Source organism: Stegostoma tigrinum, chromosome 22, assembly GCF_030684315.1.
Source record: "Stegostoma tigrinum isolate sSteTig4 chromosome 22, sSteTig4.hap1, whole genome shotgun sequence".
Classification (NCBI taxonomy): domain Eukaryota; kingdom Metazoa; phylum Chordata; class Chondrichthyes; order Orectolobiformes; family Stegostomatidae; genus Stegostoma; species Stegostoma tigrinum.
The window spans coordinates 43,905,308-43,925,802 of NC_081375.1; the positions used below are offsets into that span (position 1 = coordinate 43,905,308).

Below are 20,495 nucleotides of genomic sequence, written 5' to 3' on the forward strand. Positions count from 1 at the left end.
ACACACCCCCACCGCCCACACACACACACACACCCCCACCGCCCACACACACACACCCCCACCGCCCACACACACACACCCCCACCGCCCACACACACACTCCCCCACTGCCCACACACACACTCCCACCGCCCACACACACACACACTCCCACCGCCAACACACACACACACACACACACACACACACACACACGCTCACCGCCAACACACACACACTCACCGCCAACACACACACACACCGCCAACACACACACACACCGCCAACACACACACACACACACTCCCACCACCAACACACACACACACACTCCCACCACCAACACATACACACACTCCCACCACCAACACACACACCCTCCCACCACCAACACACACACACACCCTCCCACCACCAACACACACACACACCCTCCCACCACCAACACACACACACACCCTCCCACCACCAACACACACACACACACACTCCCACCACCAACACACACACACACACACACTCCCACCACCAACACACACACACACACACACACACACACACACTCCCACCACCAACACACACACACTCCCACCACCAACACACACACACTCCCACCACCAACACACACACACTCCCACCACCAACACACACACATACTCCCACCACCAACACACACACACACTCCCACCACCAACACACACACACACTCCCACCACCAACACACACACACACTCCCACCACCAACACACACACACACTCCCACCACCAACACACACACACTCCCACCACCAACACACACACACACACACACTCCCACCACCAACACACACACACACACACACACACACACACACACACTCCCACCACCAACACACACACCCTCCCACCACCAACACACACACCCTCCCACCACCAACACACACACACACACACACTCCCACCACCAACACACACACACACACACACACACACACACACACTCCCACCACCAACACACACACACTCCCACCACCAACACACACACACTCCCACCACCAACACACACACATACTCCCACCACCAACACACACACATACTCCCACCACCAACACACACACATACTCCCACCACCAACACACACACACACTCCCACCACCAACACACACACACACTCCCACCACCAACACACACACACACTCCCACCACCAACACACACACACACTCCCACCACCAACACACACACACACTCCCACCACCAACACACACACACACTCCCACCACCAACACACACACACTCCCACCACCAACACACACACACTCCCACCACCAACACACACACACACCCTCCCACCACCAACACACACACACACCCTCCCACCACCAACACACACACACACCCTCCCACCACCAACACACACACACACACCCTCCCACCACCAACACACACACACACCCTCCCACCACCAACACACACACACACCCTCCCACCACCAACACACACACACACTCCCACCACCAACACACACACACACACACTCCCACCACCAACACACACACACACACACTCCCACCACCAACACACACACACTCCCACCACCAACACACACACACTCCCACCACCAACACACACACACACACTCCCACCACCAACACACACACCCTCCCACCACCAACACACACACACTCCCACCACCAACACACACACACACACTCCCACCACCAACACACACACACACACTCCCACCACCAACACACACACACACACTCCCACCACCAACACACACACACACACTCCCACCACCAACACACACACACACACTCCCACCACCAACACACACACACACACTCCCACCACCAACACACACACACACGCACACTCCCACCACCAACACACACACGCACACTCCCACCACCAACACACACACGCACACTCCCACCACCAACACACACACGCACACTCCCACCACCAACACACACACACACACACACTCCCACCGCCAACACAGACACACACACACACACACACACACACACACACACACACTCCCACCGCCAACACACACACTCCCACCGCCAACACACACACACACTCCCACCGCCAACACACACACACAACGCCAACACACACACTCACAACGAAAACACAATTTATATACAGTCAATGTGATGTTTTATAAATGTGATTGATGCAAGTTGGAAATTTATGTGGTCACAGCAAGGTAACGCAATTAAGGGAAATGATCTATGCTTTGACCTATCTGAACATTTCCATTATGTCATTAAAACATTTCACTTCCCATTTGGAATTGAATACACATTTCAATACTCAGAAAAAAAGACTAAAACCACATTTAGAAGAGAACTAGTTGCATATTAACAATATATCTTAAATGTGGGGAAGGTACAAGGAATAGAGTACAGAAAATTGTTCCATTTGAAGAGCAACAATAAGACTAAATCACTTACCCTTGTGTAATAATCTGTGATTCCGTGAGAATCTGGCACAGCACATCATTTATGCCACATCTGATAACACAACCCTTCTGTACAGATTCAACAATGGTATAATACAAACTGAAAATAAGAAAATTAATTGAACCACAGAAATTAGAAGGTTGTGGATCATGCTGTGATTATGTTGGAGTGAGGTGGTTTGGAAAAGAAGGCATTCTGGCCCCTAAATCATTCAGCCAGGTTTTGGCAAGCAAGCAAATCAGCTCAATTGGCCACTAACTTCTGCCAGAAATGTACTCTATTGTCTCGCAGTTCACCAACTCTGTCTAGGCTCAAATATGAAGAGTTGCTACAGAGAACTGAACGAACAATTTCAAAGATTTTGGAAGAAAACTGCAGTAAGAGATGGACCTCCATTCCACAAGTCATTTATACATATTGTCAGCAAAGCATTACGTAACAAAATTTGACAAATAATTACATCAAGCTCTTTGGACGAGTGCAAAGGAGGGTCATTTTAAGTAGTTAGAGAATCAAAGATGTTTAGGAAGTCAATTCCAAACTAGCCAGTTAAAAACATTCGCAATAATAGTGAAGTAATAGAAATCAGAGATATGCAAGGGGGATTACAGGAACACAGAGATCTTAGACACTTCTTGGACTGAAGCATGCCAAGGGATAGGGAAGGGCTCATTGTGGGGGGATTTGATATAAGCGTTAAGGATTTTATGTTCAAAGCACATTCAGATCTGGATCCCAACTTGGTCAGTGAACACTGGGCAATGCACAAATCTCCATAGAATTGTGGTCTAATCAAGGCTTTATACAAATTTAATGATTCATGTGTACCCAAGATCCCTTTTCTCCACTATTCCATTTAAACAAATATGTTCCAAGAAGTATAGAGCCTGCTTATTCTTGGTGGATCTTGGTGTGAGATAGGGTAAAGGCTGCAGAGTTGATGTTTATTGCAGTGTAATGTAGTGGGCTGTTAGAGTGAGCCTGGGAATAGTCAAGATTGAAAGTAACAAAGGCACTGGCGAGGGTTTAAACAGATGATGAGCTGAAAGCGAGAGTACATTATAGGGTGGAAATTGATAGTGTTAGTGATGAAAAGACGAAGAGGCCCATGACCAAAGAATGACATGGCACAGCAAAGCTGTGAACAATCAGCTTCAGCTTGACAAAGTTAGCTCCAGCATGGAATTAACAGCTAGAGAAACATTGAAGAGTATCTAACATGAACCTATGACAACACCCTAATTTACTTCAACAGTTGTTTGAAAAACAATTTCTGTTCATCCAAAACTGAACATCACACAAACAGACAAAAGAGAGAGGTAGTGGACAGTGTGAACTGGCTGTTGTCAGTATACTTGTGGGGTGTAATGCTTTGTATTTGGATGGTGTTGTTGGGGCAGTGTGTAACTGGGAAAGGAAGTCTAGGATAGAGCCTGTGAGGTCTACAGAGGAATCATGAAGAGAGACTATTGCAGGAGTGATACAAATGGACAGACAGAAATGAAGGCAAGAAAGGGCAGTCTAACCGAACTGAACACCAAACGGCAGTCGCTGGAGCAGCATGATGTACTTAATCAGGACATGAGATGGTATAGTTTGCCATGGTCACAGACACTTTTGTCAGCTGCTTCTATGCTAAAGCTGTTTCAGTGCATACAGCAGGGAAAGAATTTTTATCTACCTACTGCACTAAAATCTTTTATTCACCTGAAAACTCGTCTTTGGTTACAACTTGGCAAGAAGAATAGATCCCACTTCATAGCTGAAGCCCCTCAACCCTGGCAACATCCTGATGAACCTCAACTGTATTCTTTCGAAGGCCTTGGCACCTTTCCTGAACTGTGGTGCCAAGAATTCTCAACAATACGCTTGATCAGGCCCAACCAATGATTTCGAACACACTCAATGATCTGTTGGTTTTAATGATTTTTCCTCCACTGATAAACCTAAGTGAGCCATATGCTTTACATCAGTTTATAGTGCCACCTTTAAGGATTTGTGCATACTGGAATATTAGCCCCTCTGCTCCTCAACACTTTATCAAAATTGAGTCACATTTCTCTGTATCGGGCTCCATTGGAACTTCTGCCTGTTTTCTCATTCAGCACGTCACCCTGATACATAAAACCAGCTTCGTCACTTGTGTCAAATTTGCCAAGTTTGACGTCCTTCGCATGTGCTAAGCCTCAAATTGACTCTAGGGTAGGTATTAAAAATCGGAAAGCAAGTGTGGATAGTCCCATGGGGAACATAATTGCTAACCACATTCCAGCCTGAAAAAAAAACATTCATTCATTCACCATGAGACTTTCTTTTCTGTCTGTGATCCATGCCACAAAATGTCACTTAATTCCAAGGACTCCCATCCATCTAAAAAGCCTTGGGTCACTCTATTGTCAAATATCTTTTGAAAAATCATAAGCACAACATGTACTGCATTACCTGAACCAACCATCTCTGTTACCATAGAAAAGGACATAATCAGACACAATTTTCCTACAAAAAATATGTGCTGTCCTTAAATAGCCCGCACATTTCAAATCAAAGTTTATTTTGCCTTTAATACTAGTTTCCAATAACATTCCCTTTGTTTTCTTGAATGGCTGCAAGGCATTAACAAACCTCCAGTTATCTGCCATTGTTCCTGTCTCCAATGAAGATTGAAGCAGTTTAACCATTGCCTTCAATATTTCTTCCTTTTTATAAATGGGTTTATACCACTAGTGCTGTGTGCCACTTTAAAGCCAAGAATCCCAATTCCACCAAATACAGATTTAAGTTGCAGTTTCTCTATTCTGCAAGTATTGAGCACATTCAGCTTCAGCCCATTTCCAAATCCTTCGAAGTGTGAGTATGCGGTCTACATTAGAACGCTGATTAACTAAAAAGAAATGGGCTAATTCAATGAAGAAATTTAAGCAGCATAAAGAATTCATGGCCTAGGTGAAGGTTGTCATAGTTACACCGATGCCAACTTCTGTAAAAGCAAGTTGGGACTTGAAAACTAATTGATCTCCAGTTGCTAGCTGCTAATTATAAACAAATGCAAGACCCAGGAAATCAGTGATGACACTGTTCTTGATGTTATGCATTGTATTTCAGCCGCTTCAGTAAGAATACTGATGCCTGGTCTTTTACTATCTCCAAATAGTAACAAATGAGATATTGATTGTTTCAAAAGTTATGACTCATCAAAATTGACTTTTAAAAGCTCCAGGGCATGCTTACACAAAAATGGATTTGTACCCTTTCTACGTGAGGTGGCCTTTTGGTGATATGTCCAACTATGATAAGCAGACTTCTATTTTAACAATTTAATTCAATCGTTTGATGACAACATGACCTTTTCATAGCTTTGTGCTCAATCTTAATCTGGATGAAAGCACTAATCGGAGGATTTTCCCAACAATTTCAACATCTGTCAACAATACCGTAAGCAAAGAAATTCTCAGTGCCCCACTGGAAGTCAAAGTCTGCCAATGATCGAGTGGAATCTAATCTTCAAGGATAAAATGGTACAATTACATCTCAAATCTCTACTTGCAACAAAATGGGGCTGGGATCCAACTGTGGATCTTGAGTAGATTAGTAGCTCGGGTTGTGGATGCTGCGGTTGGTTTGCTTACTGAACTGATTGATTAGAACATAGAACAGTGCAGCACAGTACAGGCTCTTCAGACCACGGTCGTGTGTCAACCTATTATCCTGCTCTAAGATCAAACTATCCTGCACACCCTACATTTTACTACCATCCATGTACCTATCCAAGAGTCGCTTAAATGTCTTAAATGTATCTGACTCCACTACCCCTGCCAGCAGCACATTTCATGCAGCCACCAGTCTCTGTGTAAAGCACCTACCTCTGACATCTCCCCTATACCTTCCTCCAATTGCCTTAAAATTACACCCCCTCATAATAGTCATTTCCACCGTGGGAAGTCTCCGGCTTTCCACTCTATCTATGCCTCTCATCAACTTGTACACCTCTATCAAGTCAGCTCTCATCCGTCTTCATTCCAATGAAAAAAGTCTTAGCTCCCTCAAACTTTCTTCATCATACCTGCCCTCCAGTCCAGGCAGCATCCTGGTGAATCTCTTCTGCACCCTCTCTAAAGATTCCACATCTTTCCCATAATGAGGCAAGCAGAACCAAACACACTATTCCAAGTGTGTTCTAACCAGGGTTTTATACAGCTGCTGCGTAACCTCACAGCTCTTAAACTCAATTTCCCTGCCAATGAAAGCCAACACACCATATGTCTTCTGAACAACCCTATCAACTTGAGTGGCAACTTTGAGGGATCTCCGGATGTGGACCCCAAGATCGCTCTGTTCCTCCACACTGCCGAGAATCCTGCCATTAACCCTGTATTCTGCATTCAAATTCAACCTTCCAAAATGAATCACTTCAAACTTTTCTGCGTGGAATTCCATCTGTCACTTCTTTGCCCAGCTCTGCATCCTGTCAATGTCTCGTTGCAACCTACAACAGCCCTCCACACTGTCCACTACTCCACCAACTTTCATGTCACCAGCAAACTTACTAACCCACCCTTCCACTTCCTCATCCAAGTCATTTATAAAGATCATAAACAGCAGAGGTTGCAGAACAGATCCCTATGGAACACCACTGATCATCGACTTCCAGGTTGAATACTTTCTATCTACTACCACCCTCTGTCTTCTACTGGACAGCCAATTCTGCATCCAGACAGCCAAATTTCTCTGAATCCCATGCTTCCTTACATTCTGAATGAGCCTGCCATGGGGAACCTTATTGAATGCCTTGCCAAAATCCATACACACCACATCCACTGCTCTACCTTCAATGTGTTTTGTCACATCCTCAAAGAATTCGGGCCAAAGGGCCTGTTTCCACACTGTAGGGAATCTAATTTAATCAATTCAGTCAGGCTTGAGAGGCATGGCCTGCCCCTCACAAAGCCATGATGACTATTTATCATCAAACTGTGCTTTTCCATATAATCAAATATTATCTCTCAGAATCCTCTCCAATAATTTGCCCACCACTGAAGAAAAATTTTCCAGTCTGTAATTTCCAGAATTATCCCTGTTCCCTCTCTTAAAAAAGTGAATGACACTCATCACCCTCTAATCTTCTGGTACGACTCAGTTAACAGTGAGGATGCAAAGATCATCACCAAACTATTTGCACTTAGGAGGTTACAGTCGATATTAGGCCAGTTGAAGTCACACATGACAAAAACCCTATTACATCTGCACCTTTCCAAAATCTGTCTCCCAATCTGGTCCTCAGTGTCTCTGTTGCTATTGGGGGATCTATAGAAAACTCCCAATAAAGTGACTGCTCCTTTCCTGTTTCTGACTTCCACCCATACTGACTCAGTAGACAAACTCTCCTCAACGACCTCCCTTTCTGCAACTGTGATACCATCCCTGATTACCAATGCCACTCCCCCATCTCATTTACCTCCCTCACTATTTCTTTCAATACATCTAAACCCTGGAACATCCAAGAACCATTCCTGTTCCCAAGTTATCAGAGTCTCTATAATGGCCACAACATCATAGCCCAAGTACTGATCCATGCTCTAAGTTTGTCACCCTTATTCCTGACACTTCTTGCAGTGAAGTAGACACACCTTAACCCGTTGCAATGACTGCAACTTTGCCCTATCAACTGTCTGTCCTTCGTCACATACTCTCTGCAGGTCACAGACGTTTCATTACCCTGCTAGGCAACATCATTGGTCCAGTCTCTAACAGACGAACTAGCCTCACTATCAGTAATGCCAACGCTCATGAAAATGTTCATCAGTTTTTACAATTTCAGACGAAACACTAAGCAGAGAAAATCATCCCTGTATGCACACGGAACTACTCACTCATTGATACTCCTTCTACCTACCCAGTTTGTAAACATCAAACTAGCACAAAAGAAAAGCATTTTGGAGAGCAATGTTTTTGCAATATGCAGACATTGTACTTATGAAAGTCTAAAATATTAAGTAAAGCCATAACCTAAAACAGACATTTTTGTATATGGGATAACAAACTTTGGGGCTGGATGAACACAGCTGCTTGGCCTGCTGCGTTCATCCAGCTCTACACTTTGTTATCTCAGATTCTCCAGCATCCACAGTTCCTATTTTTTCTGTACATGGGTCTGAAAGGGTTCATACTTGACTGAAGGCAGTAAGCACTGCCCATTGAGATGATGCCATGGAAAGGTTGTCTGATTAAGTAGCAGCTTTGCAGAGGACAGATCTGGGACGAGTATGCTCCAAATAATCTCAGGAGTAATGTAGGTCACATCCATGCAATCTGTAAATAGGTGCGGTTGTACACTGTTTAGTTGATAAATCTCTCTTAGTTACACCAGAAAGGCAGATCACCTGGTCTACACTAGATCACATCAGGTTTGAAGGAACTCATGGATAGGAAATATTAGGGCCCGAATTTTACACACAGATGGAGAATCTCTCTGTATTAACAAAACTGAGCATCTGCCTGCTATTTTTGAAACCCCATTCCCCAACATGACAGCTGCCACTTCCGTGAGTGTGGGGACAGGAGTTGGTTCTAATCTGCACATCATTAGTTCCCAATGCATTGCCCAGGTTAAAGTGCAGCTGCATCAGGCTAATCTGAATTTCTCTACTGGGACATCCAAAACACAACTTGCATAATTTAGTTCAAGATTGCAGAAATTTTCTGACAGAGGTAGGGCACTCTTTTGGAGAGGCAGGCTACATTTTTGGCTATGGACCCAAGTTATTTTTGTGGGACAAAGGCAAGATGTTCTTTGATATTGTTAGAAGCAGATGTGCAAAAGTGCATAAATTCATTGGAAATGGCAAGTATATTTGAGCTGTCAAGGTAACTGTCATGAAAGCTGTCAAAAGGGAGTAGTCAAGCATTTAAAATTCCTGCCCTTTAAATTTTGAAAGTAAACTTGATTGTATATTTAAAGATAACAAGGTGTGGAGCTGGATGAACACAGCAGTCCAAGCAGCATCATTGGAGCAGGAAAGCTGACACTTTGGGCCTAGACTCTTCTTCAGAAATGGGGGAGGGGAAGGGGTTTTTTAAATAAATAGGGTGGGGGGGGGGGGGGAAGGCGGATAGAAGATGGATACAGGAGAGGATAGGTGGAGAGGAGACAGACCAGTCAAAGAGGCAGGATGGAGCCAGTAAAAGGTGAGTGTAGGTGGGGAGTTAGGGAGGAGATAGGTCAGTCCAGGGAGGACGGACAGGTCAAGGCGGCAGGATGAGGTTAGTAGGTAGGAGATGGGTGTGGGGCTTGAGGTGGGAGGAGGGAATAGGTAGGAGGGAGGACGGTTAGGGAGGTGGGGATGAGCCTGGTTGGTTTTGGGATGTAGTAGGGGGAGGGGGAGATTTTGATGCTTGCGAAGTTGAGGTGGGAGGAGGGGATCGGTGGGAGGAAGGACAGGTTTGGGAGGCAGGGATCCCCCCCATCTCCTACCTACTAACCACATCCCACTCCCTTGACCTGTCTGTCCTCCCTGGGCTGACCTATCTCCTCCCTACCTCCCACCTACACTCACCTTTACTGGCTCCATCCTTGCCTCTTTGACCAGTCTATCTCCTCTCCATCTATCCTCTCCTCTATCCATCTTCTATCCACCTCCCCCTCTCTCCCTATGTATTCCAGAACCCCCTTTCCCTCCCCCATTTCTGAAGAAGGGTCTAGGCCCAAAACGTCAGCTTTCCTGCTCCTCTGATGCTGCTTGGCCTGCTGTGCTCATCCAGCTCTACACCTCGTTATCTCGGATTCTCCAGCATCTGCAGTTCCTACTATCTCTGTATACTTAAAGAATTATCAGCATCTTTACTTCTCAGTATTTGCCAGCATTATGTTGTGGGGCATTTTTATACGATTAACACTGCATGACAAATAATGTTCCATTATGACAATATGGTGTGCGTCCGTTCATAGTTTGATTTGCAATGTCTCGTGATCAGAACCTCTTTGAAGTGGGACTATAAATTCCAATGCTCATTTTGAAAGGAACTAAAGGGAGATAAATATAAAGGAAGGATATTTTGTCAATGAGAATTTTCTTCCTTAAATATTGTATTCATCAATTTATATGCAAGAACTTCATGTAATCTCTTCATGGATCCTGAGGTCTGCCCATGGTGAATACTGCTCGAGTTGCCATGGTAGCTGTGAGGGAAAAGAGTGGGAGACAAAGTTTGGCTGTAAGTTGAGGTAGAAGTTATAAAAACCCATTGGGACTCAGCAGATTTTACCTACTGTTAGCAGACCAATACACTTTGGTTAGTATAGGAAAGTTATAAAGTTCATAAAATGAAAACCAAACCAAATTTACTTTTTCTGATTCTCACAACAGTTAAGTCTAGCTTAAAGGAAGTGAGATTCAGAGCTACAGACACCTGACTCCCATAATTAGATACATTATACAGCTCACCTTTTCATTGGCTCGAGAGTAGTGGGATATTCAAAACAACTTGAGTATCTTATTGTGTAACAGATCTCTGGCAGAGGTCGGGTCCTGAAATCCGAGGGCCCGGCTGATTGTAACAAGCTAGACAGCTTCCATTGACGGCACCATTGTTACAGGAAAGCTGTAGGAGCTAACTGTGGTACTTCAGGCCGATCAGCATCTGTTGCCAAATATTTAGGGTACAAGTGACATCAGGACAACCCTCGATGTCCAAATTGTTTTAAATGATGCTTTAGGTCATCATTAGTCTGTTGTGGCAGCCTTGGCCATCTTCAGGTTGCTCAGATAAGGTGTTGCCAGGCTGGACCTGTACACTATCAGGTCATTATGCGATCTCAACTTCAGCTTAATCCTCTCCCATGCACCAATTGCTTGGGGCATAGAGACATTTAAAATCAGGACAGAAAATGTGTTTATTGTTGTGCAATATTGCAGGATTCGTATGTCAGTATACTTTTAAGAGTATGCTATCATCACTATTGTAGCATGGGATATGAAAGTATAAAGTTATTATAATCCTTCTTAATGAGATCATTCTATACATGCTGTTCAATGCAACTCCTTGTCATCTGATAGTTTAGCGTTCGCCCAGACACATACGTGCCTGTGAATACAATGTCAGTACATAATTGCTGGCTGTAATAAATCCACAATATCCACATCCGATTTCTTACATCATAAGGGATAACACATTCTTTGACACATTTGAGCATAATACCAGGCTGGAGGTGAAACCACATCAATTATGACCTGCAGGTGCAGAATTAATTTGTCCAGGTTAGACCCAGGCACATTACCTCAAAAGATTAAGACATTTAGAATGAGGCAGATTAATGACAGCACACCTAACCACATTAGGTGAAATAGAAAATCTCTGTACATTCTGCTTCATAGGCCCCCTCAGGCAAGAATTAAAGAAATACATCTTTCTATTTCTCCCATGAATAAAATTAAAACTAAGAAAAATTGACCCTCCTAGAGGTAGCCTGGCATTTCACTGTTATCAATGTGTCAGATTTCAAAATTGTACTTGCAAGGCATAATCAAATATTAACTAAGAACAGTGGAAATATGATCACTGCACACTGGATCATTTGACATCGAGTTAAAAAACAATCTTACTAGTCACTAAGTCCCAGTGAGCAGCAATGCAATAAATTGCAGGCATGCATTCAGTCCAGGTTCTGCACAGGCTCAGCCACTAACACAGTGAATGGGAAGCATTTCATACATTGTAGCATTATTTCCCGATTGCAATATGCAATACCACCTTGAAACAAATCAATCATAGCTGGTGTTCTTGATAACAAAGTGCGAAGCTGGATGAACACAGCAGGCCAAGCAGCATCTCAGGAGCACAAAAGCTGACGTTTCGGGCTTAGACCCTTCATCAGAGAGGATGAGGCCTGAAACGTCGGCCTTTGTGCTCCTGAGATGTTGCTTGGCCTGCTGTGTTCATCCAGCTCCACACTTTGTTATCTTGGATTCTCCAGCATCTGCAGTTCCCATTATCTCTGATAGCTGGTGTTCTTGACTGCTGCACATCATGAGGGGGAGGTCAAATGGATGAAAGGGCCAGGGAGATAGAGGGCTACGATGTGGGCTACAACATTCTGTCTGAAGAGCAGTGGCAGCAAATTCAATCCTAACTTTTGAAAAGGAACTAGGTAAAAACTCAATTTGGAGTTTCAAACAAAAACTGCAGATGCTGGAATCTAAGGTAGACAAACAGAAGGCTGGAAAAACACAGCATCTGGAGGAGGAGAAGTCAACGTTGTGGGCATTAACCTTCTTCAGGGCTGGATACTCAAAATAGCGAGCGGACGGAGGACAGGCATAGTAAGAGCTGCCGATGCTGGAGTCAGAGATAACAGAGTGTGGGAGCTGGAGGGACACGGCAGCATCAGAGGAACAGGAAAGCTGATGTTTCGGGTCGGGACCCTTCCTCAGAAATGAGAGAGGGGAAGGGAGCTCCGAAATAACTAGAGAGACGAGGGGTGGGGCTGTGACAAAGGACAGGAGTGTGTGAACAACTGGCTGGATCTTTCAAAGTGCTCAGAGTCACAATGGACTGAACAACCTCTTTCTTCACCGTATTATTTGACAATTCCACATAACAAAGAGCCTTGACTCACCTGCACAGCTACCACAGACAGCACCTCAACGCAGATCCTGTTGAACTCATCAAAGCAGCCCCAGGCACCAGTCTGCGCCAGGCCTTTGTAAATATTACCGCAGGACTGTAGGGGAGGGGGAAAAAAAGCAAGAGGTAATATTGTAAAGGGGTATACTTTGGTTTTTGTAACAAGGGGAGGCAAAATGAACATAATTGAACATTTTTAAGCAAGGTGCAAAGCAGAAAATTTTGGTGGTGTATATAAACAGATTAGATTAGATTCCCTACACTGTGGAAACAGACCCTTCGGCCCAACAAGTCCACACCGCCCCTTGAAGTACCCACCCAGACCCATCCCCCTATAATCCACACACCCCAGAACACTACGGGCAATTTAGCATGGCCGATCCACCTAGCCTGCACATCTTTGGGCTGTGGGAGGAAACCGGAAACTGTGGCAAGATGAATTGGGAATGCTTAGAAGTTCCTTGATTTTGTTAATAAAAGGCACAGAGATCAAACCAAAGAGGTTACGCTGATTGTTCTTAAACACTGGTTAGACTTCAGGTGGAAAAGTGTGTGTAATCCCTGAGAAAGAATACAAAACAAGATTTACGAGCATGGTACCAGAGATGGAGGGACAAAGAACTGTGGATGCTGGAAATCCGAACTAGAAACAAGGTGTTGGAGAAACTCAGCCAGCATCTATGGAGAAAGAAACAGAGCTTCATCATTTCTTTGGCACTTGGGCTAAGGAGCTTTAACAGTGGTATTCAATAATCACAAATAGTTTATAGAGTTATACAATCACACAGTGTAGAAACAGGCCCTTTGGCCCATCATGTCTATGCCGACCAACAAACAACAAATTACACTAATCCCATTTACCTGCACTTGGTCCATAGCCTACTATGCCCTGGCGTTTTAAGTACTCATCCAAATGCTTCTTAAATGTTGCCAAAGTACATGCTTCCACCACATTCTCAAGTAGCAAGTTCCTTATTTCTCTGGGTGAAAACAATTTTTCCTCAGATCTCCTCTAAACCACTTGCTCCTCACCTCAGATTATGGCCCTCTAGTCTAATATAATACCCTGCCAGCCTCCTCTATTCTAGGAAAACAAACCCAACCTACCCAGTCCCTCCTCATAACTGAGACCGATTAATCCCAGCCAATACCCTGGTGAAGTACTTCTGCATCATCTCCAGTGCAATCATGTCCTTCCAACAGCATGGTGACCAGAACTGCACATAGTATTCCAGTTGTAAGAGGACTTCCTTGCTCCTCTATTTTGCACCCCAGCTGAGGGAAAGCATCCCTTATGCCTTCTTCACCACTCTTCCTGCCTGTGTTAACACCTTCAGGGATCTATGGATTTGTGCACCTTGGATCCTTTGTTCCTCAATACTCCTTAAAGACATACCATTCAAAGTCTATATTCCCTTATTGGACCATTCAAATGCATCATCTTGCGCTCACCAGGATTAAATTCCATCTGCCAAATACCAGCTCATCAATATCAAACTGTAACAAAACAAAAACAGCTAGAAAAGCTCAGCATCTATGAAGAGAAAACAGAGTTAACATTTCGGGTCCAGTGACCTTTCCTCAGAGCTCAGAACCCATCCTGAGGAAGGGTCACCAGGCCCAAAATGTTAACTCTGATTTCTCTTCACCTATGTTGCCAGCTGTGCTGAGCTTTTCCAGTAATTTCAGTTTTTATTCCTGATTTAGAGCATCCACAGTTCTTTTGTGGTTTTATTTAAGATCAGACTGTAGCCTTGAGACCATCCTCCTCACTATTAACAACACTAATTTTCAAATCATCTGCAAACTTACCACCTAACCTTTACATTCACATCCAAGTTGTTGATGTACATAACAAATGTACCAACTCTGAATGGAAAGAATCTAAAACTATGAGATATTCCCCAGAGCTTTCAGTCTCCATCGGAATTCCTCGGAAATCCAGAAGCAATGACAATGTGGTAATTGCTAAAGTTTCTTAAATCTAATGTCTGGAACCCTCCAAAAATATTCCCACAATTGCACATGTCATGGGGTTTTGGCTTCCTTAAGTCAGTTAGCCAGGAAAAGTTAAGAGGGCATAAAACCAACTCTAACAACTAAGTATGAAATTATGACTCCTCCAATCACTCACTACAACCACCACGCGTTATCCTACTGGGTGGGGGTGAGAAGTGCCACATAGTCAGAATTACTATCTTTCAGATGAGATATTAAAGCAGAGCTCCCAACTGCTCTGGAAAATGCAGCAGAAAAGACCCTTTGATAAAGAGCAGCCAAGTTCTGTAATGTTCTGAATAAGATTGGATCAGCCATGATCTTATTGAATGGTGCATTAGGCTTGAACAGCCAAATGGCCTGCTGCTGCTCCTATTTCTTATGGTCTAACTGCCATCTATCAACCTACAATACCAAAACAACATGTCCAGTTGTTATCACATTGCCATTCAAGGAATCTTGCTGAGCATACAGTTGGCTACAACATTTCCTACACTACCAAACTAGAAATGGTTCAAATGTACTTCATGTGCAGTAAAGTGTTTTGGGTAGTTTTTGAGGTCATGATTTGAAAACTGTACCTGCAAGTTCTTGGTTTCACAATTACATGGATGTATCTGCTGGATTTGGTCTGTTCATAATTTCAGTCTCATTCAATATGATGCAGACTTAATTGCTGGTCGTAAGTGGTTTGAGAATTTAGTTGAGAGTTTAATTCCATCTCATCTACAACTAAGAAGTATCAAACATCTGCAACTTAAATGATACCAGAATTTTAACCTGGATGATAATTTGGATTTATCCACAAACTGGGCAGAAGGTACAAGAGGGAGCATTTTATTAACTTAGTAGGCAGTTTACAAAAAGCACAAGATTGCGAAGAATCTTGTGCATTTTGTTTTTCTGACGAAGGGTCCAGGCTCAAAACGTCAGCTTTCCTGCTCCTCTGGTTCTGCTTGGCCTGTTGTGTTCATCCAGCTCTGCACCTTGTTATTTCCGGTTCTCAACTGTCTTCTAAAATGTCTTTCATCTCACATCTATTTTCCATTTGGAAAAGTCTTCTATCACAGCAGTACATGATTTTTTTTTGTTTGAATTGCAATCATGATTAAAACAAAATACATTTGGAACACTAGGTCAATACAATAACAGAGCAATGCTGCTAACTGTATTGCCACACTTCTCCAGTGTATTAGCAACTGCCTAAGAATAAGATGGAGAAGAGTAATGAATGTTTTAGTTGTTCACATGAAGCTCTTAAATATTCCAACATAACACAGAATTTAACCAATGAAGAACAAATTGCCAAATGCCCGCTATAATAACAAGCCCAGGAATGTTCTCGGCTACTTCTTCCCGAACTCCTCTTAAACCGTTAAGTGTCTCAGGTTCTAGTGTACTGCAAGGCTCACATCGCCATGGCAACACTGTTTCTTTAATTCTGACTTCAGTTCACATTCACAACAGTCTGTTCACCACATAATGCCTGACTCAACAGATAGATTACGTCAAGAGATATCAAAGGTATTATGAAAATGGCTATTGAGTTGTCAAAATATATCTGGAGCTCTATGTATAAAGCCATATAATTATCTGCATTGAGATTGGAGAATTTGTATCGATAATCTGCATGGAAGTCAGTGCTTTTAATTTTCGGTGAGTCAATGAGGAACATTTTTGTTTAACAAGTTTGTCACTTGATTGGCACTGAGCTGTTCAAGCCATAGAAGCTGTCAAATTGCATGATTCACTCAAAATTATATTCTTCAGACACCTAAAGCATTCCGGCACAAAACACCGGTATTTATATCACTTGACACAAGAATAACAGCTTTCTAAATGACTACATTTGAGGGAGCATACCCACTCCACTGGGGTATTGCCAATGCATATTATACCTTATATGCATATACCGTCACAAGAATCCCAGCTCAGGCAGGGAAAGGTTAAAATCACATCAACATATTGTCAGCTGAAATGGTTTGTGCTGAATGGTGTTGGGTCTATTTGCAAAACTGCAAATCTGGCTTGATTGTGACCTAGAGCAGTGTAATATGTAAATGTCTCCTCTCAACAAAATATCTTGCAATAGTGCAAATGACAACTGTAGCTCTTGGCAAAAGCCGTGGTGTGGAGTGATTTTTCTTAACTCCTAAATTGGGAAAGCCAGTCATACTGGCTAGATCTCTAGCAATCTAATGGGGAAAAGTACATGCAGGAATTTTAAAGTCAACTAGCAAGATCGCCTCGATTCCACAATTGTTTGGGGAGATAGGCTTGGGCTGAATTAGTTTCCACATCATAGTTCATGTACTGCTAAATGGGGCTTAATTCAGTCTATGTGAATTACGTGCTTCAAACACATCATTACTGACGCAGGATCGCAGCGCTAAATACCTTGCATGTAGGATAAATCTCGTCAGTACTTGAACACCTGTAACTTTTACATCACATCCAAGTAACAAAGTATCACTTCAATTGGTAAACAAGCCACACTAATGGGTTTTAAGTTTTCATGATATGCACACAGACCATATGGCACTAAAGCACAATAAGCATATGAAATTGGAGAAGCATCACAACGATGATGAATTACGCAAGAAACCATATAGGTTTGGTAATGATTTCAAAGTTCCAATGCACTACATCACAACAGTCCCTCAAATTTAAGTATTTATCCTTTGCAGGCCTTATGGGAGGTTCCAGTAATGGAAACTCATAGCTACCAGGAGCTAGATTGGGAAGGAGATAAATATTGAAAACTCAAGAGTTGGAATGACTGATGGTTAGGATGAAGTCACTCATGAGTCAGTGTTGGCCCTGGAGAAAGGAAAGGCAGGAAACATGAACATCTGAAAATCAAGGTGTTGTGTTATGTCGCACGGTCAGCACGTCTGTGTGCCTTTAAGAGACATTGGCTGGAAATCATCACTGTATTCTAGCATGTGACCTGAGAGAACAAAATTTCTCACACTCCATCTTTCCCCAGGATCTCTTGAAGCATGACATGCTACTGGCGGCACGGTGTTCAACTGTGATCTAATTATCACAGTCGATCAAATACCCTGCTAGAGGCAAAATCACATCACAGGATGGGAACACTCAGTGAAGGAGATTATATTTCACAACCTGGAAAATCAGGGACAATGTAGAACGAGCAAAGCAAGCATCATCATGATCTGTACAACAATAATGATACAGCAGTATTGCCAAATATGTGGTAACATTGTAATGTTCACACTATAAGATTTTACAGCTTCATAGCTTGATATAGCAAAATTACTATTCTGTAAGATTAGCCTGGGCTGCCTTTTATGACAGCCATACTGGATTAAACCAATCTGATGAATGTCATCAATACTGGCTTACTCAATTTCCCATGTGAGTTTGAGAATTGTACTGCTGCCTGCAAGCCCCATAATCTATATCACCTTGCTTAATTAACGTAGATCCTGTGTATAAAGCATATGAGCTTAGAACATAGCAGTATGTTTAACTCAGCAATCAAAGCGATCTTTTGGTACTTAGATATGACACAAATAATGGGTGTGGCTTGACTGCTCCAAATTGCCATGCTAACTACATTATTTCAGGCAATTACATTTCCCACCATGAAACATTGTGTACGCACGCAGTTGAAATTCCTTAATTGAAACAAACAGACTCCTATTTATATGAAAGCAGGGACAAAAATACCAGAGTCACTCTCAAATTTTGCTCCCCAGTCTGGTGACTCTCTTTGTAAAAGGGTAATGTGGAAAACTGCAGTAAAAATCACAGCCTTGAATATAAATTAAAGAGGACCGGTCAATGAAACACATAGCAGATAAACATCTCAGAGGATAAAACCAGCAAACACTCAGTAATATTTGGAATAAAACAAAAGGAGAAACTCAGCAGGTCCAGTATAGAAGCTCAGTGGTTCGCACTGCTGCCTCACAGCAGTGATGGGGGTTTGATTGCACCCACAGGCGACTATGTGGGGCTTGCACGTGTTGGTGTGGGTTTTCTCCAGGTGCTCTGGTTTCCTCCTACAATCCAAAGATGTGCAGGTTAGGTGGGTTGGTTAAATTGCCTGTAGTGTGCAAGGGTGTAGGCGGGTGAGCAATAGGAAACGCAGGGATAGGATGGGATGCTCTAGAGGGGGTCATTGTTGGGCCAAATGGACTGTTTCCACACTTTTGGGATTTTATGGAAGTTTCCATTGAGAGATCAACAAAGCTAAGGCTTTGAGTCCAATGTGACTCTTCTTTGGAACTGTTTCCTAACAATTGAATACGAACACCCTGGAGCTCCATTTTGAGGTAGACAAGATGGGTTGGACCAGGAGACATCATTCACAAGGACCAACCTGGGCCTCCTCCAGTATCACAATAACGCTACCTGCAAACTAGAGGAGCAACACCTCATATTTCATCTTGGAAGCCTAGAGCCTGATGGCCTAACACAGAATTCACCAGTTTTAAAATCTCCCCAACCTCATCCCACATCTAACTCTCCCTCTCATCCCCGCCTTCTTGACCTGACACAACTTGTCCATCTTCTGTCCCAACTATCTGGCCCTCCCTCCTCACTGACCAACCTCCACCACTGCCGACCTGCACTCACCTATCACAATCCCACCTACCTTCCCCAGCTCCACCCCTCCTCTCTCTATTTATTTGACCTCCCTTCCGCCTCCCCATTTCTGAAGAAGAGTCCCTACCTGAAACGTCAACTTTCTCGCTCCTCCGATGCTGCCTGGCCTGCTGTGTTCCTCCAGCTCCACTCTAAGAGCATCCGCCGTTCTTGCTAACTCATTCACAATTTTTACTGGTTTTAACTTGGTGTGGTTAAAAACACTGGGTATCAATTCTACTAATCTGTCCAATTTTCTATGAATCTATCGTGGAGATCTGGTACCTTGTAATCCATCTGTTCAGAGCAGTTGAATACGTAGACCATGATTCCCAGTGCTCGGCCCAAGTCCTTGGTAGTTTCAGTCTTCCCTGTTCCCGCGGGCCCAGCTGGAGCTCCACTCATTGTCAGGTGCAGGGACTGGGTCAAGGTGATGTAGCATCTGAAGATAGACAGTGAAATAAGAACACACACAAGCAGTGAGAATGGGGGAAACCACAGCAGAGCAATAGATCACAGTCAGCGTCAAAATGAAGGCTTTTAGAAGGTTTAAAAATAAAGAAAAATTGACAAAAGGCAAATTAAAAGAGTCCCTTTGTGCAAAGAGTGGACTTGCAGATAGGATAGTGAGGTAAAAGCTTTCAGATTCATTCAAAATAAAGTCAGGCATGAGTCAGCAGCTGCAATGGTGGTTCATTGGTTAGCACTGCTGTCTCATATTTTTGCTGCAGCAGCAGGAGCAGTGAGAGCAAGGACCAGGGGGCTGCCAGTAAGGTAAGTTAAGTCTTTAAAAACTTACCTCATGGATATGCGGAGTGCATGCTGAGCAG

General features: G+C 43.4%; 1 protein-coding gene across 3 annotated transcripts in view; it reads right to left on the reverse strand.

Moving 5' to 3' along the window:
• LOC125463674 (dynein axonemal heavy chain 9-like) overlaps window positions 1-20,495 on the reverse strand; it is a 453,254-nt gene that overhangs the window by 319,485 nt on the left and 113,274 nt on the right. For 2 of the 3 annotated variants that reach the window (XM_059653804.1, XM_059653803.1), the window contains exons 27-28: window positions 19,951-20,107; window positions 13,043-13,147 (exon numbers count right to left, since the gene is read on the reverse strand). In XM_059653804.1, the coding sequence (XP_059509787.1) occupies window positions 13,043-13,147; window positions 19,951-20,107 (262 nt within the window). Of the gene's footprint in view, window positions 1-2,424; window positions 2,517-13,042; window positions 13,148-19,950; window positions 20,108-20,495 lie in introns of those variants that run through there. The other variant, XM_059653805.1, reaches the window with a different exon arrangement.